The sequence below is a fragment of the Mytilus edulis genome, chromosome 12 (genome assembly GCF_963676685.1).
Source record: "Mytilus edulis chromosome 12, xbMytEdul2.2, whole genome shotgun sequence".
In the NCBI taxonomy this organism is placed as follows: Eukaryota; Metazoa; Mollusca; class Bivalvia; order Mytilida; family Mytilidae; genus Mytilus; species Mytilus edulis.
Window position 1 is genome coordinate 4,925,654 of NC_092355.1, and position 21,827 is coordinate 4,947,480.

General features: G+C 31.7%; 1 protein-coding gene across 1 annotated transcript; it reads right to left on the minus strand.

Moving 5' to 3' along the window:
• Window positions 1-2,135: 2,135 nt before the first annotated feature.
• Window positions 2,136-16,762, minus strand: LOC139499526 (solute carrier organic anion transporter family member 2B1-like). Its single transcript, XM_071288242.1, has 11 exons — window positions 16,689-16,762; window positions 15,479-15,784; window positions 14,143-14,501; window positions 13,164-13,250; window positions 11,858-12,049; window positions 9,783-9,947; window positions 8,239-8,425; window positions 7,594-7,705; window positions 5,820-5,974; window positions 3,626-3,690; window positions 2,136-2,400 (listed from the first exon to the last, which is right to left on the minus strand). Exons 2-11 carry the CDS (start codon window positions 15,769-15,771, stop codon window positions 2,141-2,143), a joined length of 1,875 nt encoding a protein of 624 aa, XP_071144343.1. The 5' UTR covers window positions 15,772-15,784; window positions 16,689-16,762; the 3' UTR covers window positions 2,136-2,140.
• Between the last annotated feature and the right edge of the window lie 5,065 nt (window positions 16,763-21,827).

Here is a 21,827-nt window from a genome sequence, read left to right on the forward strand (position 1 = left end):
GAAAATACATTTCTAAACAAGAATATATGCTCTTTCTCTATTCCGTTAATCAGTTGACTGTGGAATTTAGGTACATTACATACATAAAAGTTCAAATCGTAATGAACATGTGTACTAATTGTAAAGTTTAAGTAAATACAATTATAATTAAACTGTCTTATCCAAAACCTTCGGCATTTAAATATATGTATTCATATTTTCACAGTCCACCGTAAAAAAAATCTTGAAAAACGCCTGAGCGGAGGAAGACAAAACCCAATCTTACTATTATTACTGGGAAATACATATCAATGACCATATAGCGAGGCAACATTCGGGGGAAAGACTTAGCACAACCCTAATTAGACAAACTAACAATCCATTGACATAGTATTGCTATCACCTTTCTTATAATAGTGAAGGGTGAGATTAAGTTTAGAAGTGTGAAATTAGAATTTTAATTTAAACCACAAAAACTTTTATGCAATCTCTTTTTCACAATGCAATGAATTCGTATTTCATGCACAGCACAATGCCCATTGGTTTCAAGGCCTCATGCGTGTCCAAAATAACTACTAGCGCATAAATTATCATTATTATCTATTAGCGGATACTTCTTTCAAGAATAGAAAGGACATGTTACATCATGAAAACACAAATAGGGAAAATCATTTGAACATATTCATGATTTTAATGTGAATTATTTTTATTCATATACAAACATAGTAGGTAGTTAAGTGGCCTACTGTAGAATAAAGTGTGACATTGCAAATAAAACACAATGTGCACCTTCAATTGAAGTTAATATCTTATACTAGATTTGCATTTCTTAAAAACCTGATAAGAATTAGGATTTATTATAGTATATGTCAATTTCACAAACAGGAGAACATATCAGGTTACATAACGAATTAGACTATTTACCGGATTTGTTATAATATGAGTAACACGACGGGTGACATATGTGGAGCAGGATCTGCTTACCCTTCCGGAGCACCTGAGATCACCCCCAGTTGTTGTTTGTTTTGTTTTTTGGAAGGAGGGGGTTCGTGTTGCTTATATTAAGTTTTATGTCTTGTGTCATGTGTACTATTGTTTGTCTGTTTGTCTGTTTGTCTTTTTCATTTTTAGCCATGGCGTTGTCAGTTTATTTTCGATTTATGAGTATGACTTTTCCTATGGTATCTTTCGTCCCTCTTTTACAATTATGATTTATAATACATTTTTCCATATAAGGTGTAACAACAGATGCAAGAAGAGAAGAACTGCTTAAACCTCAACAACATCTTTTTTTCAAATATCATTTAACGATAGCGACGTATTCCTCAGTAATTAGTTGTTTCTGTGGTCATTTGAATTTTTTTTTTCTTTCGTTTTCGTTTTTATTTCACGCTTTGTTCTCTCTTTTATTGATTGAAATCATTTCATATCTTGTTATGTATTTTTAGTTTTTGTCGATCCACTGGCAAGGTTCAAACATTCTACGGCCATAGTCAGATTTTATGGATTTTAACCTTCTTTATATTACCATTGCAATTGCTTAATTTTTTTAACTCAGTCCTTTAATTTGCAAGACATTGAATCTAATTTAAAACTATAGTATCTGGACAATTATAAAATTTTCTCTAATTTTTGTGCTATTTTTACATTTCTTGATCGGTGTAAGAAAAATATTTCTCCTCACTAGTGAAATATCTGTTCTCAGCAAATGATTAGTCAAAATTTGATTATGACGTCAAAATGTTTTGTTTTCTTCTGAACTTTCCTATTGTGACGTCATGAAAAAAGGCGACCATGTCTGACGACGTCGCATATTAAGAACACATGTTTCTGAAAGTCTTTGAAAAAGAAGGACAAAAATCATCAGAGAAACAGATTCCGAAATTATAACTCGTGTATTACGATATAGCTCCACTCTCAACAGTTAAATCTTAATCATTTAAAAAGCTCGGCAAACCTAGCGCTTTAAATAATAAAATTTAACTGTCTCGAGTAGAGAAGTATCGTAATACATTTGTTGCAGTGTAGGAATCAATATATATGCATTATTGAAACAACTTTTAAAGATTAAAGGTAAAGAACATATTTGTCGCTATGAAAAATACAAAAGGATAAATAAATGTTTAATGCCACAACAAAATAAACAAGACATAATAACAACTTATATAACTATTGTTTTATTCATTTCATGCCCATTTTCAGAGTTTTTTTTCTTTGCGTCATCTCTTTTTGCGATATGAAATATGAATATGTAAATAACGAAAACAATCAACCCTACTCCAACTTCAACAGAGTTCAATGTGTATCGCATAGCTTCAATATCATACAATGCGCATGCTCCTTTTGTTCCACAGGAAGTACTCCATTCTTTACATACACTGTCAAACAAGTGACCAAACACTATCGGTGCAGGGATGAAAACTAGAAGTAAACAATAAAAAATGTTTAGGATTAATGTATGACGGTTTTCCACTTGAGTAACTAACCACGTTTTATAGAGAATGTTGTTTACGATAAAACTTCCGGAACAGCATAATGTTGTATTTTTTTTTTTCACTCTTTGTGGTATTTTTTCAGACTGTCTGTTCTGTTTTCGATACAATGGTATGCATAGCTTATTATTGATATACACGATATATTCCAATGAGGACGTTTACTGAATTATAAAATCTAATACATTGGATTACAGATACCATAATCACTAAATGTGAATTTGTGTTTTTTATTAAGTATATAATACTTTGTAATAAACAGTTTACCTTATTAGTACGTATATTTTACAAGAAGTTATGAAGATTTTGTTTTGAAGTATAAATTAGAATATTTTGTGTTACAGCTGCTTATTATTTGAATGAAATTTGTACACAAAGGTTTTTTTTTCTAAAGGTCCTTTTTTTTGGAAACAACACAACGGCATTTATTTAGTTGATAGAAATCAATAATTACATGTATCAATACTATAATAAATTTGGCAAAACTTCATTATGCTTGTGATGTTGGAATGAAAATGTCTTCCCATTTATATATTAACTCCGTGAAATTGCACCCCATTGATAAATTTGACATTTCAAAAACAAATTTACCATCGCAAAAAGCAAGGCATGTTTGGGTAAACTTTTAAATCAGATGAGACCATCCCTTGCTTGTTTCGTTCTAACAATTTAGGAAAGGTTGAATTTAATTCGAGGAATTCATTTTTAAAATGAATGAAATAGAGAACGTCATCTTTTATGAAACATATTTCTATTTTTCTTATCGGTCAAAAAGAAATGATAAAAAGTGTCTGCTTCCACAATTTTAACATCATATTATGGCTACAACAAAATATTTTGCTCAAAAATTAAATACTCTTTTTCGGTTGACATGTTCTTTATTGCCAATTATTTCGAGAGTTTGAGAGCGATTTTATTTTTTGGTAATTGTATTTTGGTTAATTTTATTCGTGAGTAAATAAGCTTGGTGTAAAATATGCGGAACCGGGAAATTAAATATCCACAAAAATGCCTTTTTTATACTCCATCCAGGAATGTTGGAACCCACAAAACAAACATCTATCTAAACTATTAGTTCTTAATTTGTAACACAATCCGTTTAAAACTCTGACATCAACTATGCATCTTATATGTTAAGAAAAAAAAGTAGTTACCTGTGAGTGATAAAATGAATGATTGCATTCCAAAAGCAATCGACTTGTCTCGATCATCTAGTGACCTAAAATAAAATAATAAAAACTGATTCATTCTTTGTATGGTACTTGTTAATTTCAAAATCATACAGTAATGATATTGTGATAAACAACAAAATTTTCCAATCCATCCACCAAAGCTGACCAGATTATGGTGTATATTGTATATAAAGGTCCATTAATGCAACTCACATACAAGTGAGAGGTTTAGATATCTATAAACATGGTTTAATTCTCCATTTTCTACTTTAAAAATGCCTGTACCAAGTCAGGAAGATGACAGTTGTTTTCCATTCATTTGATTTTATTCACCATTAAAATGTTATATTCACCATTAACATGTTATATTCACCATTAATATGTTATATTCATTATGAAACAGTACATATTATTATGGCTTGAACTATAATTATGTTCATCCTTTATTACATGGTTATCCTTTTTTTATATAGATTAGACCGTTGGTTTTCCCGTTTGAATGGTTTTACACTAGTAATTTGGGGGTCCTTTATAGCTTGTTGTTCGGTGTGAGCCAATGTTACGTGTTGAAGGCCGTACATTGACCTATAATGGTTTACTTTTTTTAAATTGCTATTTGGATGGAGAGTTGTCTCATTGGCACCCACACTACATCTTCCTATATCTATTATGTAAAAACATAACAGAGCACAATAAATAAAAATATACAATGCATTTAAAAACTGAAATTCAATAAAGCCTCACTGTTTTCATATCAAAACTGTTCTAGGTGTTAGGAACATAACATGAAAATCAGTTGGTTTAATCAAAACACGATTAATGGCATGTATTACTTATAATATTCGGAAACAACAACAATAGAACTTGTATGCAGAATCTTAGATCAAAGAGCACTTACTCAAATTCAAACATGATCATTACATTCTTTGAATGCATTTGATGTTTGTCTAGGTGATACATATATCATTTAAATAGTGTTTCTTAGTTTTTATCATTTAATACAACCCGTCATTGTGTTATTCAAATTGTTTGAAGTCTTGTCTTTAATTTTTGCTAATGTTGTTTGTTTATATGCCTTTTTGTGCTTCGTTGCATATTTAATTGTTTTATAGTGATTAAGATTATAACACAATGTTGACTACTGTATATCTATTTTTAACATTTTTTCCTGATATTTCTGTATGTTTTGTTCACACATCGTTGTCAATATAATGAAATTTGATGCGACTTTCATACAAGTGAAAGATTTACCTGGCTATAAAACCAGGTCTTAGTCACCATTTTGTACAAAAGAAAATGCCGGTACCACGGCAGGAATATTACTGTTGTTATCCATTCGTATGATGTGTTTGAGTTTAAGATTTTGTCATTTGATAAGGAACTTTGAATTTCCCCTAGAGTTCAGTATTTTTGTGATTTTTAATTTTTATACAATTTAAGTTACTTACTTGTACAGCCCTTGGATGGTGTAAACTTCCCAAAATAACGTGTATGGTGAAATGGTGTAAGGTGTATGGTGCAATGGTGTAAGGTGTATGGTGCAATGGTGTAAGGTATATGGTGCTGTGGTGTATGGTGTAAGGGGAATGGTGTAATGGTGTATGAGGAATGGTGTGAATGTGTAACGTGTGAATGATGGTGTACGACATTTTATTAGTTGAAAACGAAGTTCTTTTTATTTTGTTTTTTTTTCAAATTGTAAACATAAACAATAATAATAATCTTAATATTTGAAATTTATTGCATTATGGGTAATTTCGGATCTTGTAGATAGAATGGGTAATGGTGTATGGTGTAATGTGTAAGGTGTATGGTGCAATGGTGTAACGTGTATGGTGTAATGGTACAAGGTGTATGGTGTAATGGTGTATGGTGTATGGTGTTATGGTGTATGGTGTATGGTGTAAGTGGGAAGTTTACACCATCCAAGGACTGTACTCTAATGCTGCAGTTACGAATATTATAAGATCAATTGCATAACTTGTCAGTACTTTAGGTTTTTAATGCATCATAACTTTGTATTTGACTTGGATTTCCAACTGCAATGCAAGTAAGTTATGAATCATGCGCCTATGATGAATCTTATGTAAATGACAAAACTCGCGGAGTTTAGCAAATTATGACCCTATTATCTTTGACTTTGTTCTTGCACTACAATATTAGACATAATGCTCACCGTAAAATAATAAGAGAGACTGGAATGACTCCCATAGTTCCCACAAATGTGAGTAACACTGCCACAGCTACGTATGGTATCAAATATGGACAGTTACTCTGACATATACCAATTGATATTGTACCATTGGCTGCCTCACTACAGTTGCTATATATCTGCATAAAACGAATTTACATGTTCATGTTGATAATGAAAAATGATACGTTATTTATGGTGGATATTATCATATGATTAACTCTAATACGGTAATCTACAATATGCAGCAGTCCGTCTATTTATTTGGGTTTTTTTTGTGTTCACATATCGATGTAAATGTCGATGTATTTCTGAGAATCAGCCTCTATATATCTTTATTAGGTAATAATCGGGAGTGTATTTGTTAGAAAATGTGGTATGAGTGTCACTGAGACAACTCTCCATCCACTCTTGAATTTAAAAGTTATAAAAAAATATTCCCTGCTGTCATGACTGTAACGTGGTACATTGCTAGAATCGAATGAAAACAAAATTGAACAATTCTAACACTCATTATACTACTAAATACGAATTAGCACGAGTACAGGTACGCATTGGACACAATCAGCTTTTTACACTCGTTGGTAGCGTTAGTTGAAAAGATTTCATTCGTATAAACGTATTAGACATCAACAACATACACCAGTACGACATACTCACCTACTGCTAGAGTTGGTTAAAAGTATTATATAGACAAATTAACAAATAGAATTTGTGGAAGAACTTTACCTATTTCTTTTTGAACAGGGATAAGGTATTTCTTTATTTTTCCATTGTGAAAACCTAGATAGTTGTAAAAGATGCGAAATATACCAAAGGGACAGTCGAACTCACAAGACGAAAAAAATGGACACCACAATAGCAAACATGAAAAAAGACTAAAACCAAATAGTATATATTATAAACACTACATATATAACCAGTAGTAATGTATGAACGTATAAAAGAGTGGCGAAAGATACTAGAGGGACAATCAAATTCATAAATCGAAAACAAACTAACAACGCCATGGCTGAAAAACAAAAACAAAAAAAACCAGACAGACAGACAGACAGACAAATTATACTACACAAGACAAAACATAGAAAACTAAAGACTACGCAACACGAACTCCATCAAAAACTGGGGGGGATCTCAGCTGCTCTGGAAGGGTAAGCAGATCCTGATCCAATAAAACACAAATAACGCCTTTAATGTGTTTGAATGTTATTATTAGTTACATAGTGTGCAAGTGACCTAATACGGTATATATGGGGTCAGTAAATTCCATATGGGGTGAGAGCGAATGGAATTTACTGACCCCGTATATACCGTATTACTTCACTAGCACACTATGTAACGAATTTATCTTACCGACTATCTTTACGTGTAAAATTTAGACCAGTGACCTATCAAAATGAGCAAGTCTTCAATACAGTTGGCATTAACATGATTAACTCCATTGATCCTACAAAAACAGATGCCAACAATGACAACTTGTTAAATTTGAATGTGTTTTATGAATTTATTTCAATCTTAATCATCAATTTCTTCGTCTGTTGCAATCTTTAAGATTTTTTCTCAGTACTGTTTTGTTTTTCTAAAGGGACGTAACACCACTACTAACCGTGTATGAAATAAGCCCCGCCTCCCTACTAGCCTAATATCAAATATACCCGGTTTCCACGAGGTCGCTTTTAACCAATCGCATTCCTAGAAATGTATAGGAGGTAAGATAAAATGCAATGCCATGCAAGTCTTCTTCATGTTTGTCACTTACATTAGAAATCATAGTCGTACATCCAGCATGACACGGTGAATAAAACGTTCTCCCAACCCCATCACACACTGCCATAAACTGTACACCTTCACATTGACAACTTTGTGATGAACTATAAGTAAGAAAATATGTGCTCATTGTTACAATACAAACATCAAAATATAACATAAGTATCTGTGGTAGAAATTCGTATGAATGCTAGTAAGACGAAAAGTGACATAAAAGGAAAGGTGTATCTCTTTAGTATCTTTGAGGACATAATTTATATCGTTTTCGTCAATAATTCACTCATTTCAATTTTAAAACTCATTACTTTATCAAACTATATTAATCTATGTTTGATGTTTTGACCCATTATTATGTGTTCTGTGAATACCAGCGGCCTCGGTGGCTGAGTGGCATAAGTAGTGAACCCAACTTGTGCGAATGCACTGGACTCTAGTCTTATTTGACTTGGATTGTCAGTTTTCATTTCGAAGGTTGGTGATTTTCTCCGGGAGTTCCGGCAACCTCCACCAATAAAAACTGACCGTCACCAGATAGCCTAAAAGCGGTGCTTAAAAGTGGCGTTAAATCACAAAAAAATAATCAAATCAAATCAATCTATAAACCCCATATAGACTCTCCTTAAAAGCTTTATCTTACCTGTTGTCTTTACCAATGATATCAGGATTCTCACAACCAAATATAAAGTTCAGTGAGTTGAGTGACGTACATATTGCCGCAATAAGCAGACACATTTTTATACAGCCTTGTCTGCCCAGCTTAAGTCGTGACGTCAGATAACCTCCAAGAAAAGTACCTAGTGTTGCTGTCACTAACTTTTCAGCGCCTGTTTAAAACATATAGATATAAGAAGATGTGTTATGAGTGCCAATGATACAACTCTCCATCCAATTCACAATTTGTAGAAGTAAACCGTTATAGGTGAAAGTATGGCTTTCAACACGCTAATTTGAAACAAATCAACAAAAACCTTTTATTTAGACACGTGTTTCTTTCTGACTGATATCCTTTGTATTTATAAGATGAAAAAATACTTAATAAAATATTATACATTGGAAACTGTATTCATATGTGTTTTCTGAGCATTGTGAAAAGGGGTAGTCTCTATCAGATAATACATAAAAGATGTTAAACGTAAATCATATCTGACAGACCTAACAGGAGTGTCGTAATATATTGATATATATGATTATCAATATACAGTTCCCAGTTATACACGTTGCGTTTGCAATGATTTTTTTTTGTTTTTCGTTATATCATCAATATTTATATATTATAATAAAGGAACCATGTATATGATATACTTTACGGAGAATACAAGCTAGCACAATCTACATGAATGTATATGAATTAAAATTAGAATTGACATGCAGATTGCAAAGTGATAAAAGGAAAAAAAATCAAATTTTGCTAGAAAGAACTTAAATGTGTTTGATAACAAGGAAACAAAAATATGTACTACATTAAACGAATTCAAAACTTTGAAACTACTTTTTGTAAATACACAACATCTTTCCAATTAAAACCGAAACTAAGTAGTCGTCATGGAAATCATAGGCAAATGAATGTTTGGAAAACTTATAGACATTCATTTTCGCTGATCAAGTACAATTTTTTTCAGAGGCAATCTATAGCCCAACTTCGGGTGCGGGATTTTTCTCAATGTGTTGAAGTCCCATGGGTGGCCTTAAGCTGTTTTCTGCTCTTTGGTCGGGTTGTTTGCTCTTTGACACATTCTCCGTTCCCTTTTTTAATTGTATAATAGTATTGCAAACTGCCTTTGAAATATCTCATATTTTTTTCATTTGCAATCAGCCTTTTCAGGAACCTCTTGTTCAGTGATTGTCGTTTGTTGATGTTGGTCATAAGTGTTTCTCTTTTCTTGTTTTTATATAGATAAGACCGTTTATTTTCCTGCGTGAATGCTTTTACACTAGTCATTTTGGGGTCATTTATATCTTGTTGTTCGGTGTGAGCCAAGGCTCTGGTTTGAAAGCCGTACTTATAATAATGGTTTATTTTATACACATGATAATAACCAATTAGAACGTTTTGCTGTGCCCTTTTAAAAATCCTTACCGAGAATGCATTCGTGAACGTCGACTTATTCAATACCTACCTAATATAATGCTTGCCTTCCATGTTGGGATATTGAACTGGTTTTCTGTGTATTTAGTACCTACCTAGTATAATGTTTGCCTTCCATGTTGGGATATTGAACTGGTTTTCTGTATATTTCGGACCAAAGGACAATCCTCCAATAACACCAAACAGTTTAAACAATAAAGCTAATATAGTCAGACTGTACACGGGTTTTCGTAGAATTCTGAATAAAGCTATTGGAATATCTATAAATGAAACAAAATGATAAAATGTCATTTACAACAAATGGATTGACTTGCATGCATCACAGGATACGCTTACCCTCAGACGAATGGGTAGGTTCGAGCCTCAAACACTATCTATATATATATATAGACTAAATAAAAACAAATTATTTCAGTCACGTCTTTAATTGTCTGTCACAAGTTAGGAGCCTGTTACAATGGTTTTCGTTATTTGCCTACTGTCATAAGATTTTTGGTTATTGTATAAAGCAAATATTCGGTTGTTCGTTTCGGTTAATTTAAATGTTTAGCATACTAGGGTCTTACATAGCTTACTTTACGATATGATTTCGCTCTGTGTGAATTTATATAGCTGTTTTGGTAACATATAAAATGCAATGATTTGGCTGAAAAGTTATGAACCAAAGGTTCGTTAAATTATTCCTATTTAATATTCCAGGAATAAAGCTATACGCCATAGCGACCACAGTTCTCCACCGATGGTCTACTTAATGCCATGATCTGCTAACATTTACGAACCCTTACAACAAATCGTCGGGAGGTCTGTTTGAAGTCTCATGAAATGTAATATGTCCTTATCCAACATAAACTCATTTTTCAGAAATAGCCTACATCCAGGTCATCGACCCCTACATTGCAGACCAGGAATCTAATGTTCAGTGGTTGTCGTTTGTTTATGAGGTTCGTAAGTTTGTTTCGTTTCTTGTTTTTATATAGATAAGACCGTTGGTTTTCCCGTTTGAATGTTTTTACACAAGTAATTTTGGGGCCCTTTATAGCTTGCTGTTCGGTGTGAGTCAGGGCTCCGTGTTGAAGGTCATACCTTGACCTATAATGGATTTACTTTTATAAACTATTTTAGTCTCTGATGCATGATTTTTTATTATTAATTGTTTTTGGCTTTTAACTAGCTTTCAGTAACTGCGAGTACTCTCAAATCGTATTTTCTTGTTAATTCGACCTGTTGATACTGTTTATAATGCTTTTTTGTTATTTTAATTATATTAATATGGAACTTGTCTATATACCAACTTTGATTATTTGAGATATGTTTTAATTTTCACTTACTACATTTGTATAAACTTCAAGATTTACCTGTATTATTAAAACAGTTTTTTTTTCTTCAAAAGTTATAATTTTCGAAGGGTTAACTATTTCGCAGTGGTGTCTTGCCATGGCTTTGTTTGGACTTGTTTGTTTGTTTTTTTGGCCTTGAATGTTTGTCCCTAATACTTTATTAACTGTGCATTTGCATTCAGATATCGCAGATCAAATTTATGTGTTCATAGTGTATGAATTTACGTATTTTTATTGAGCTAAGCCTGCCAATTGATATTTTACCGTGTGTTTTTCTATGCTGTGATGTTATGCTATTGTTTCAGAAAAAGGGAGAAGGTTTGGTACCATTAAAACGTTTAATCCCGCTGCAAATGTTTGCAAGTTATCTGTCCTAAGTCAGGAATCTGATGTACAGTAGTTGTCGTTTGTTTATGTAATTTATACGTGTTTCTCGTTTTTTTATATAGATTAGACCGTTGGTTTTCCCGTTTGATTGGTTTTACACTAGTAATTTTGGGGCCCTTTATAGCTTGTTGTTTGGTCTGAGCCAAGGCTCCGTGTTGAAGGTTGTACATTGACCTTTAATGGTTTACTTTTTTTTAATTGTTATTTAGATGGAGAGTTGTCTCATTGGCACTCGCACCACATCTTCCTATATCTATCTACTTGTGACTTGGATGGAGAGTTGTCTCATTGGTTCTCATACCATATCTTCATATATCTACATACCTATTGTTTTCTTTTTAAATGTGTTCTTGTCCTGAAAATGCATGCTATATTTTTGTTGAACGATCAATCGATCAATCTATCTGTTTGTATAAATATCAAATTAACAAGCTTAATTTTCTAACCTTTCAAAAAAGAAAAACAAGAACTTTCGCCATCATGTTCCTGTTTCTCATTAACTGCATAATCAGCTTGTTCAATATGTCTTGGACAGAAAAAGAGAGGTAAGCCTGATGCAATCCCGAGGACTCCAAACAGAAGAAAGCCAATCCACCATGCGCCAATCCACCGCGGATCTGTAGGTTCCATTGTAGTTTCTATTAAAATAAAATCGTATTATCAAATTCTTTTTGTTTCATTTTGAGTAAAACTGTATTTAAAACCAGGCTCTTTTTCGGAAAATATCTGTACAAAGTTAGGAAAATGACTATGTATTCCCATTCGCTCTGTTGGTTGATTTAATCATGTTAATCTAACGTTTGATATTGTATAAGGTTTGATGGATTTCCGCCTCGATCTTTTCAATTTACCATGGAGTTCTTTAGTTTTGAGATATTTTTCAAATAAGGGCATTTGTATGGAGATGGAAATCGAACAAAACCATGAAAATAAAAGCAAATATTTATAATAAGAATCAGTTTGCATGATACTTTACACTGCTACTTTTGCACATATACTTTTCGGAAACGGTACAAAAATGTTGTATTGCTTGGTACTTTCAAAATATTACACCGTTTGAATACCATAATTTCACAGTACTACAATTATACTGCACATTTAAGAGCTGTGTAGTAATAATACGGTATGATAAATTTTGAAATTGAAATATCTGAAAAGCACTGGACTGTATGCATATTGTATGTTTTATTTCATATTTGTTGTGTCAAATGAGGTATGGGCCGGTTATGGCCTCAAATTTCAAGTTCATCTGACGAAAGATTTTGGACACTTTTTAAACACTTAAGTGTCTATTTCGGTTGATTCAATTAGTTTATGTGAAAGATTTTTACTGATTTAGTCATTTAAAACGCTCTGATTCAAGCTAAACTATGAAAAATATATCAAATATGCCAAAAAATGTCAATTTTCGATGTTTTTGGTCAAAAATGAAAGTTACTGCATCCGTGTTCACCATCAACCGCTATATATGTTATGTATTATCATTATTAATACTAAAAATAAACACAAATGCGGCCACTTTCATTTAAGACGGAAACGGTCAAAAATTTAACTAAAATGCTAAAATTGTGAAGATTTCAGTAATTTAGCATGAATTCTAAGAAAGGAATTGATCTATAAATCAGAAATGAATCTGCATCTGAATGATAGACATGCAACAATTTCAACTTTCCTCTTGAATAGTAGAAATCGTAAATTCAAGGATGAAATAAAATGCAAAATACAGTATAAACTGAAACTGTATCTAATTACCTTTTAAATCAACTGGTATTTTGCCAAACACTCCACCTAAGGTAATGGCTAGAAATGGTCCGAACAGAGCCATTGTGCTGGATATCCCTGTAATACATTTCAATACCTATAATTCGTATATGATTTCATTTGCATTTAGACAAATATTCAAATTGGATTGGTCAGTTAAAAAAGCTGTCTTCAAAAGACCATACATGTATGTTGGTGTGTAAACCTTGTGTCGGTTTCAATGTGATATATTCATGCGCGAGATAAATATCGAAATCAATGTGATGCTGGGTTCCACGATAGGTCAAAGTTAAACAGAAGACAAATCAAATATTTTAATTTAGGATTAAAATTATTTTAATTTAGGATTAAAATTATTTTAATTTAGGATTAAAATATTAAACGTATTTTTTTGGTTGGGATATTTAAAATGTTTACGACCGTTTGTCTCAAGTTTGTATGCATAGTCTTAAAACTATTGTTATTCCGCTATATTTGTACGTGTATGAAAGTGGCTGGATTGAAATGGTTTAATTTGTCACTGCAGCTGCCTAATCAGGTGTTAACCTCTTCAAAACTTGTTGTTTTTATAAGATACGTAAGCTTACTAGATGTAAAGGGGGAGATTCAAATGAAATCTCATAAAACATAATAAACCCCTCCGCATGTTTGCATCTGTCCCAAATCAGGAGCCTCTGGTCTTCGTTAGTCTTGTATGGGTTTGTTTTTTAATTTATTCATTAAAATGTTTTGGGGTATAGTATGACTCCAGATTTACTGAACTAGTTCACATTTGTGTTTAGGGGGCATATGAAGTCCGCCTTAATTCGGGTGCGTGATTTTCACGCTGTGTCGGAAGTCCAATGGTAGTCTTTAATCGTTTAACTTCAATAATTGTATCTGGTTTGTATGCTCTTAATGGACCCTGTAATTTTGAACAAAAATAAAATATTCTTTTCTAGCCTGCATAAACTAATACTGTGTTTCCTACCCAAATAAAATCCGGTCCTAGTTTTATCAGGCACATTACTGTCAATGTAAAATGTTCCTAGGGAACTTCTAGGGGCTTTTCCAAAACCTTGTACCCCCATAAAAATACACAGAAGTATAAATGCAATTTTCATTCTATAAACAGATCCAGAAGAGTTTTCGTGTCCTTCTGTCATACAGTCTAGGGTTGTATTTCGGCTTATAACACATAACAAGTTAGAAGTTGTGTTTCTTTGTGATATAGAGTTTTCGTTATCATTTGGTATCCCATGGTCCGATAAAAATCTTAGGAAACTTGTGGATACGCCAGACAGTCCATATATAATAGTAAATAATGACAGCACACGTGGTATGTGATATCTGCAAAAAATAAGGCAATATGTTTAACCACGCCACATGTAAGGTTTTTCACGTTTGTATTACGTGCTACTTATGTTCTATTTTCACACTAAAGTAAACACCTGTCCATTTGAAACAGTACTTCTGTATCCCTATTTTTGACATTTTTACCTATTACGTCTGGGTTTTATTGTTCAAGCACCGTAATAATTGAATTTGATGCGAGTGTCATACAAGTGAAAGGTTAAGCTAGCTTTAAAACTAGGTTTACTCCACCATGTATTATATTAAAAAATGCCTGTACCAAGTGATGAATATGACAGTTGTTATCTATTCGTTTGATGTGTTTGAGCTTTTAATTTTGTCATTTGATTAGGGACTTTTCTTTTGGTATTGTCCTCGGAGTTTAGATTATTTGTGATTTTACTTTTTATGTATGTGTAACATTTAAGTGTTTTAAAATTTTCTGACATTCTTTGGTTCAAGAAGAAATCATCGGAGTCGTGTCGTGTCGATAGATAAAATTACGATGGCTAAATTCAATATTGGTGTCCATTATTAAAGTAAGAATTATATACGATTCAGAATTCGATTAATGTATGTTGTTAATGCGATGTCGCTTTGTTCTTTTTTTTATATTATAGAACTGTGTGGTGCTTTGTTGTGATAAGAACTTTTTGTTGGTTCGAAATCCTATTAACATTGGAATGTTATTGATTGATTTAACCTGTAATTTATTAATTTAGATGCAAATTTGCATGAAAATTTTCAGTAAGTGTTGACTAACATGAATAACTATTTGTTAGAGTCATCACGAGTTGTTGGTTTAATCAAATATGTGTCCTTTGTTTTGTGGCCTCCTGTTTCATTAAAGAACGTCAATTGTCGAAATGTGCATCTGGTGCAGTATTTTTTTTTTTTGGTCATTAATGGTATAATAGAAATTAGATTAGTTTGAGATTTTTTGGTAAGGGAAACTATATCTTATATATAGATACCTGATTCCAAAATGGCTAACGAATAGAACAGTTACAGTAAAACCAATATCGTTACAACTGAGTATAAATCCACTCTGTGAACTCGATAAATCAAACTGTCTCTCGAGTGTAGTGATCTGTGATGATATATAGACGGTCAGAGCATTGGTCATTAGAACAGTTAGTCCATATATCACAGAATAAACAGTAATATTGTGGCATTTCTGAAGACACGTCTGCTGTCCATATTTATCTTCATTATTTGTTTTATTGTTTGTTGCACTGTAGTTTTCTTCTGTGATACTTTTAGCCATTGTTCTCTGGTTCCTTAAAATAAATAATCATTTTGAAATAGGAAAAACAAGAATGTGTCCGAAGTACGCGGATGAACCCACTCGCACTATCCTTTTCCATGTTTCATGGACCGTGAAATTGGGTAATAATCTAATTTGGCATTAAAATTATACAGATTATACTATAGAGAACATATGTACTAAGTTTCAAGTTGATTGGACTTCAACTTCATCAAAAACTACTTCGACCAAAAACTTTAACCTGAAACTCCCACTTTCTATGTTCCGTGGACTATGAAATTGGAGTCAAAAGTCTAATTTGGCTTTACAATTAGAAAGATCATATCATGAGCAACAAGTGTACTAAGTTTCAAGTTGATTAAACTTCAGCTTAATAAAAAAATACCTAGACCAAATACTTTAACCTGAACGGCCGCACAGACGAACGGACGAACGAACGGAGCCACAGATCAGAAAACATAATGCCCCTCTACTATCGTAGGAGGGGCATAACTAATAAAGAGATGTGGTATGCTTGTCCATGAGAAGACGGTCTATCAGAACTCATGTCATAAGACTGTAACAATGAGCATACCACATACAGTATAATCTGTTTTAAAAAAGGACATGGCAAAATGTGAAGCAACTCAAACGATTAAAAGCAACATTAAGATTTATGACATACAATCAACAAACACAAATATTAAAAGGCAGCAACCCCAGCATTCGTTGGTTTATAGGATCATAAGTTGGGACAGACACATTAGGAAGCTAAAATATTTTTGTAATTACTAATAACGTGTAAACAAAATTCAATTAAGCAGTTATATTTAAGGCCTTTCTCATCAAACTTATCTAAATATAAAAAATAGTAATTATACACAAAATATTGCTTTGAATTAAAAACAAAATTGTTTTGAGTTTTATCGGTTACTTACAGACGTAGAAAGGTTGATTACAGCCGCACACAAACTCTCATTTGAAGTAAAAACCTAAACCAAGGACATGTCCTAAAAAACATTTTACGTAAACGTTACAATATTACAACAGTACACATAACGTGATACAGTAGTTTTCTTTTGTGAGAAGCACCCAGGGTCATACTGTAGTAAAATCGTGTTTATAATATTATTAACACATTTTTACTTTTCATGTATGTTGTTATTGATATTTAAAGGAGATAAATTTCAATAAGTAAGACAAATTGTGAAGATTGTACATAATGTGTAAAACATTTTGAAAGAAGTTGCAGATCGCTATGACAACGCTTGAATATTAAACCGGATCTAATATTTTTACTAAAATTAATTTGGGTCGTTTAATTTTCATAAAATTTTGACAAAATATTTACTTGACCTAAAAAAATATATGAAAATTTAACTTTCACGGAAATATTTCATTGGATATATATATATATATAGCAGTTTGACAAACACTAATTTTGATCATTGAGAAGCTTATTTTTTCCTCAACAATCGAAAATAATTTAAACGTTTAGTTCATTTTACAGAGTTATCTGTAGTGTTAGGTACCACCTTAATGAGGACGTGTTTAACCGTTTTTCCCAAGGTATGACATCGGTTACAGGATATTTAACTATTGTATTGTATAACGGTTATAAACCGTTCCTCCCTCTTTTCCTGTAATCATATAAAACATATTTATTTTATAGCATGACATGATATAATGTAAAAAAACAAATACCACGTAGCCATAGAAATAGACTTTTCCAATAACGTCAGACTTGGCACCATGTGTTCTTGAAGAAAAACGAAATTTTGATTTATATGAACTTGACTAAAATGTGTCTAATAGGGTTTAGACAGGGGGAAAAGAATACAAAGTTATAATATGTTTACTGCAGAGTATAAATATATCCGAAGACAAATTAACTACTAAATAATAAGAACTCTTGACAATGGCGCGTTCTTTCACATCTGTTTGTAAAACGTCCTAACAATGTTTTATTCATAGGAACCATGGTTATACCATTTTGTAAGCTTTTAAATCAATTAGATTACCATAATTTATAGAAATGGTAAGCAATGGCGTAGGATTATTTTATAAAATGTCATACAACTGTTACAGAAGAGCCAACCATTATTTTTGTATCCGCGTGATGGATGGATAAAAACTGTCTTACGAAACATTGTTGAACTGGTTTATATTCTAATGATTCAACTTGACCTGTTTACAACTTACCAGTGAAATGCAGTCAAATGTATAACAAGTTTTAAATTAGAGAATGAAAATCGAGATAACATGTGCCAAAGAGACAACGACTCGACCAAAGAGTAGAAACATAACAACTGAAGGCCATCAATGGGTCGTCAAGGCAACGATCCCGCATCCGTCGGCGAGCTTCAGCTGGCACCTTTGTGTTTAGGGATTGTGCAATGATAACAATATATTTATGAATAAAAACAAAACAAAATGTGTCATTATTGGAACAAGTTAAAAAAAACACTTGTTGAGTAGTTGTAGCAGTCAGGTTTTGAATGGATATCAAAATTACAAAAGAGAGCTGCTATGATAATTCTAAAAACAGATCCTTTCGCTCTTTCTGAGCCCTTATTCATACACGACAGTGGAACGTACGGAGAATAAAATATCATTATTCAAACACGACAGTGGAACGTACGAAGAATAGAATATCGCAAGTTGATGATCATTTATCATGACATTTAAGTGTATCAAAATTAATGTCTCATGATCATATCTTACTACCAGTTTTCATCATTTTTAAGACAAAAATCTACACCGCTTGCGAAAAGCTGTTCAATAAAACCTCTTACTCTCTAAATGGAAAATAGAATTGTTCGAGATTTTTTTTATGCATTCTGGACTATCCTTGTGGAACAATTTGCCTACATGTATATCATTACGAATGATTAAAAATGTTAATTCTTTTAAATACAAATTAATAAATCATTAATTTTATTGATATCAACCTATTAAGAAATATAAAATATTAATTATTTAATCATATTTATTCTTTCATTACATTTTACGGAGTTGTGTTAAACATTGGTCATTATATTTGGCTTTTATGCTGTGTGTCATGTTCGTGTTTTCATCATTTAACGATGTTTTTTTTTTTATATAATTGTCTATGATGAGGGCCCCATGGAAGATTTGTTATAAAGATAACTCTGTAACCCTCTTAAAATAAAGTATTGTTGGTGTTGTAAATGTTATTGTTGTTGTTCCTTCTTTTAATTTTCATTCAGGATTCTTCTCCTCATGCATGGCATTTTCACTATCATTTGTTTTATCTATATTTACTTCTTTTCTTTTTCTTTTTTGTTTTGTTATTGTTTATCAAAAACACTCCATTATTTTTTAGGGTAATGATGGGGTTCATAGATGAGAGAAAAAATAGCATAAAAATTAAGAATAAACAAAAATGGGTTGCAAAGGTATAAAGGATAACAATTAGGTATATAATACAGATTACAGAAAAGAAATTACAAAAAAAAAATACAGAATATAATAGAAATGATATATTTGCAGAAATAATAAATAAAAATACAATCATTTTCATGGAAATTTCACAAAATATGCGTAATTTTTAAAGATGAAAAAATGCCTTAATGAATTACAGCAACTATTCTTGACGAATAAGAATATTAACTTAACCTCTTACTGACTTACCATTAAATTGTTGTACATTCACTACCCTGTTCTCACAAAATATAACATGTTATGAACAACTGTCAAAAATGAATAATTGGGACATATAATACACTCTTATAGGGTCAATATGTAGAACATGATTGTATATTTTGTTAACAAATACATCTACATGGGTATGACATTATTAGATTCTGTTGATCCGTTATTGGTTGTTGTTTTTTTATAATGTTTTGTGTATTTGGGGTCTTTATTCTAAACTTTTTGGGCCATTTTTCTCATTTTTTTTTTTCATTTTTTTTGTTTATTATACTCTATTCTTTATATTTCAGAACTCTATTATTCTCTATTTTTTTATATTTCAGAACTCTATTATTCTCTATTTTTTATATTTCAGAACTCTATTTTTCCCTATTTTTTTATATTTCAGAACTCTATTATTCTCTATTTTTTATGTTTCAGAACTCTACTATTCTCTATTTTTTATATTTCAGAACTCTATTTTTCCCTATTTTTTTATATTTCAGAACTCTATTATTCTCTATTTTTTATATTTCAGAACTCTATTTTTCTCTCTATTTTTTATATTTCAGAACTCTACTATTCTCTATTCTTTATATTTCAGAACTCTACTATTCTCTATTCTTTATATTTCAGAACTCTACTCTTCTCTATTCTTTATATTTCAGAACTCCGTTCTTTGCAAGTACTTTTGTTCTGCACTTTTTGTTCGGTTATATTTAAGCACTCCGTTATTCTTTATTGTTTTGGTAGTTCCTCTGTTCTTTATATGTTTGACTTTTGTTCTGCACTTCTTGTTCATTATTATGTATTAAGAAAAAACCCATCCGTACCCTCATTTAAGCCAGTAAGATAGATACACACATAAAATAACTAAAAACACATCCATAAAAAAATAAACGTCTATTTACTATAATGCAATCTTTATTTACATCAAAATTATGGTTGATAAAAATGTATAAATAGCAAACTTCACATCAGAAGAAAGCAGGGTATGTTTTAACCAAATAACGCGAACAATAACATGCATATGGGTCGATCAAAAGTTCTTCTTTCTTTTCTTCGTATGAGCTTCCTATTATAAGGAACACCCCATAACGGGTAATATTAAATATTATAAAAGGGGGAAGAAACAGGGATAAAATATATTACATCAAGGTAAAATCCAGTGGTGGTGCGCTATACATAGACAGTGAATTGTAGAAAAAGAAAAACCGAATCATAGCATATAAAATATAAAATTATGTACATAAAAATGATAAACCGATCTACAGAAGTCATATAACTCAAATAATTAGTCAATCATTTTACCAGCAAATAGCTTTCTTAGAGCTTTATAACAATGAACATTTGCTACAAAACATAGTGATCTATATGTACAATAACATTCATGATAATTTATAAAAATGTATCCACTATTTCACTTTTTCATTGTCTATGTTTCAGCATCCATATCTTAATGTTCTCTTAAAACTATAAATTATTTTCCAAATTTAAACGATTTTCTATAATATTTTTTAAATGTTAGTTTGTTGTCACATCAGACCATAATTTAACGTAAACGTCATTCTCATGTTTTGATTCGTCTAAATATTAAATTTTCGCTTCAGATATTAACCTTTAACATAGACTTACCTTGAAGGTCTCGACCATGTTGACGTCTATACATGTTCATGTCAACTTTGTACGTGGAAATTTATTATATACATGGTTAATAATTATGGCTAGACTTTGATATTTAAAGATGAGAATATTGCTCATTTAAACATAAAATACCAGAAAGCATAAACCAATTTAAAACCGCAAACAATGTGAAGGTTTTTTCCACAGTAATTCTTTGTTGGTTCATTTCTGATATATTTACTGCTTTTAGCGGATTGCGGATGCCCAGCAGAAGACGGTTACCCTGTCTCCGCATCCGGTCTTACTTTGATTTAAGTTCATGCGATTCATTTCATGGCTGATTGTTTTCCTCTTTGGTGAAAGCTGTATGGTGACATATAATTCCTATAATCCACTCCATTAGACTTTGTTGTTCATTGTTTATCATCGTTTAGTTTATTATTTCATTCTTTTATATATTAACCAGGCCGTTAGTTATCTAGTTTGAAATGCTTGACAATTGTCCTTTTGGTGTATGTTATAGGTGTATATGCTCAAACCTTGACGTTGTATATGTACCAACCTATAGTTTATGTCTGGTGTCATTTGGTCTCTGGCATAGACTAATACTCTCAATGGCAATCATACCACACCTTCTTGTGTATTAAACGTAGTACATTATGGGCTGTGTATTTGATATGAATAAAAAGAGATATAACAACAATTCAACTATATAATGTATACTAGTTACCCATTACAAATACGATCAGATGTCAATATACGCTTTATGATCGAAGTATGTGCCAGTAACTGCACAGTAT

What these genes read in the sequence shown, in the direction of transcription:
- LOC139499526 (XM_071288242.1), bottom strand. Translation starts at nt 15,771, where the DNA reads ATGGCTAAAAGTATCACAGAAGAAAACTACAGTGCAACAAACAATAAA. An exon ending in TTGTTTTTCTTTTTTGAAAG is followed by an intron (nt 9,948 to 11,857) that starts GTTAGAAAATTA and finishes TTTCATTTATAG; the next exon opens with ATATTCCAATAGCTTTATTC. An exon ending in GAAGGCAAACATTATACTAG is followed by an intron (nt 8,426 to 9,782) that starts GTAGGTACTAAA and finishes TGTTTTAAACAG; the next exon opens with GCGCTGAAAAGTTAGTGACA.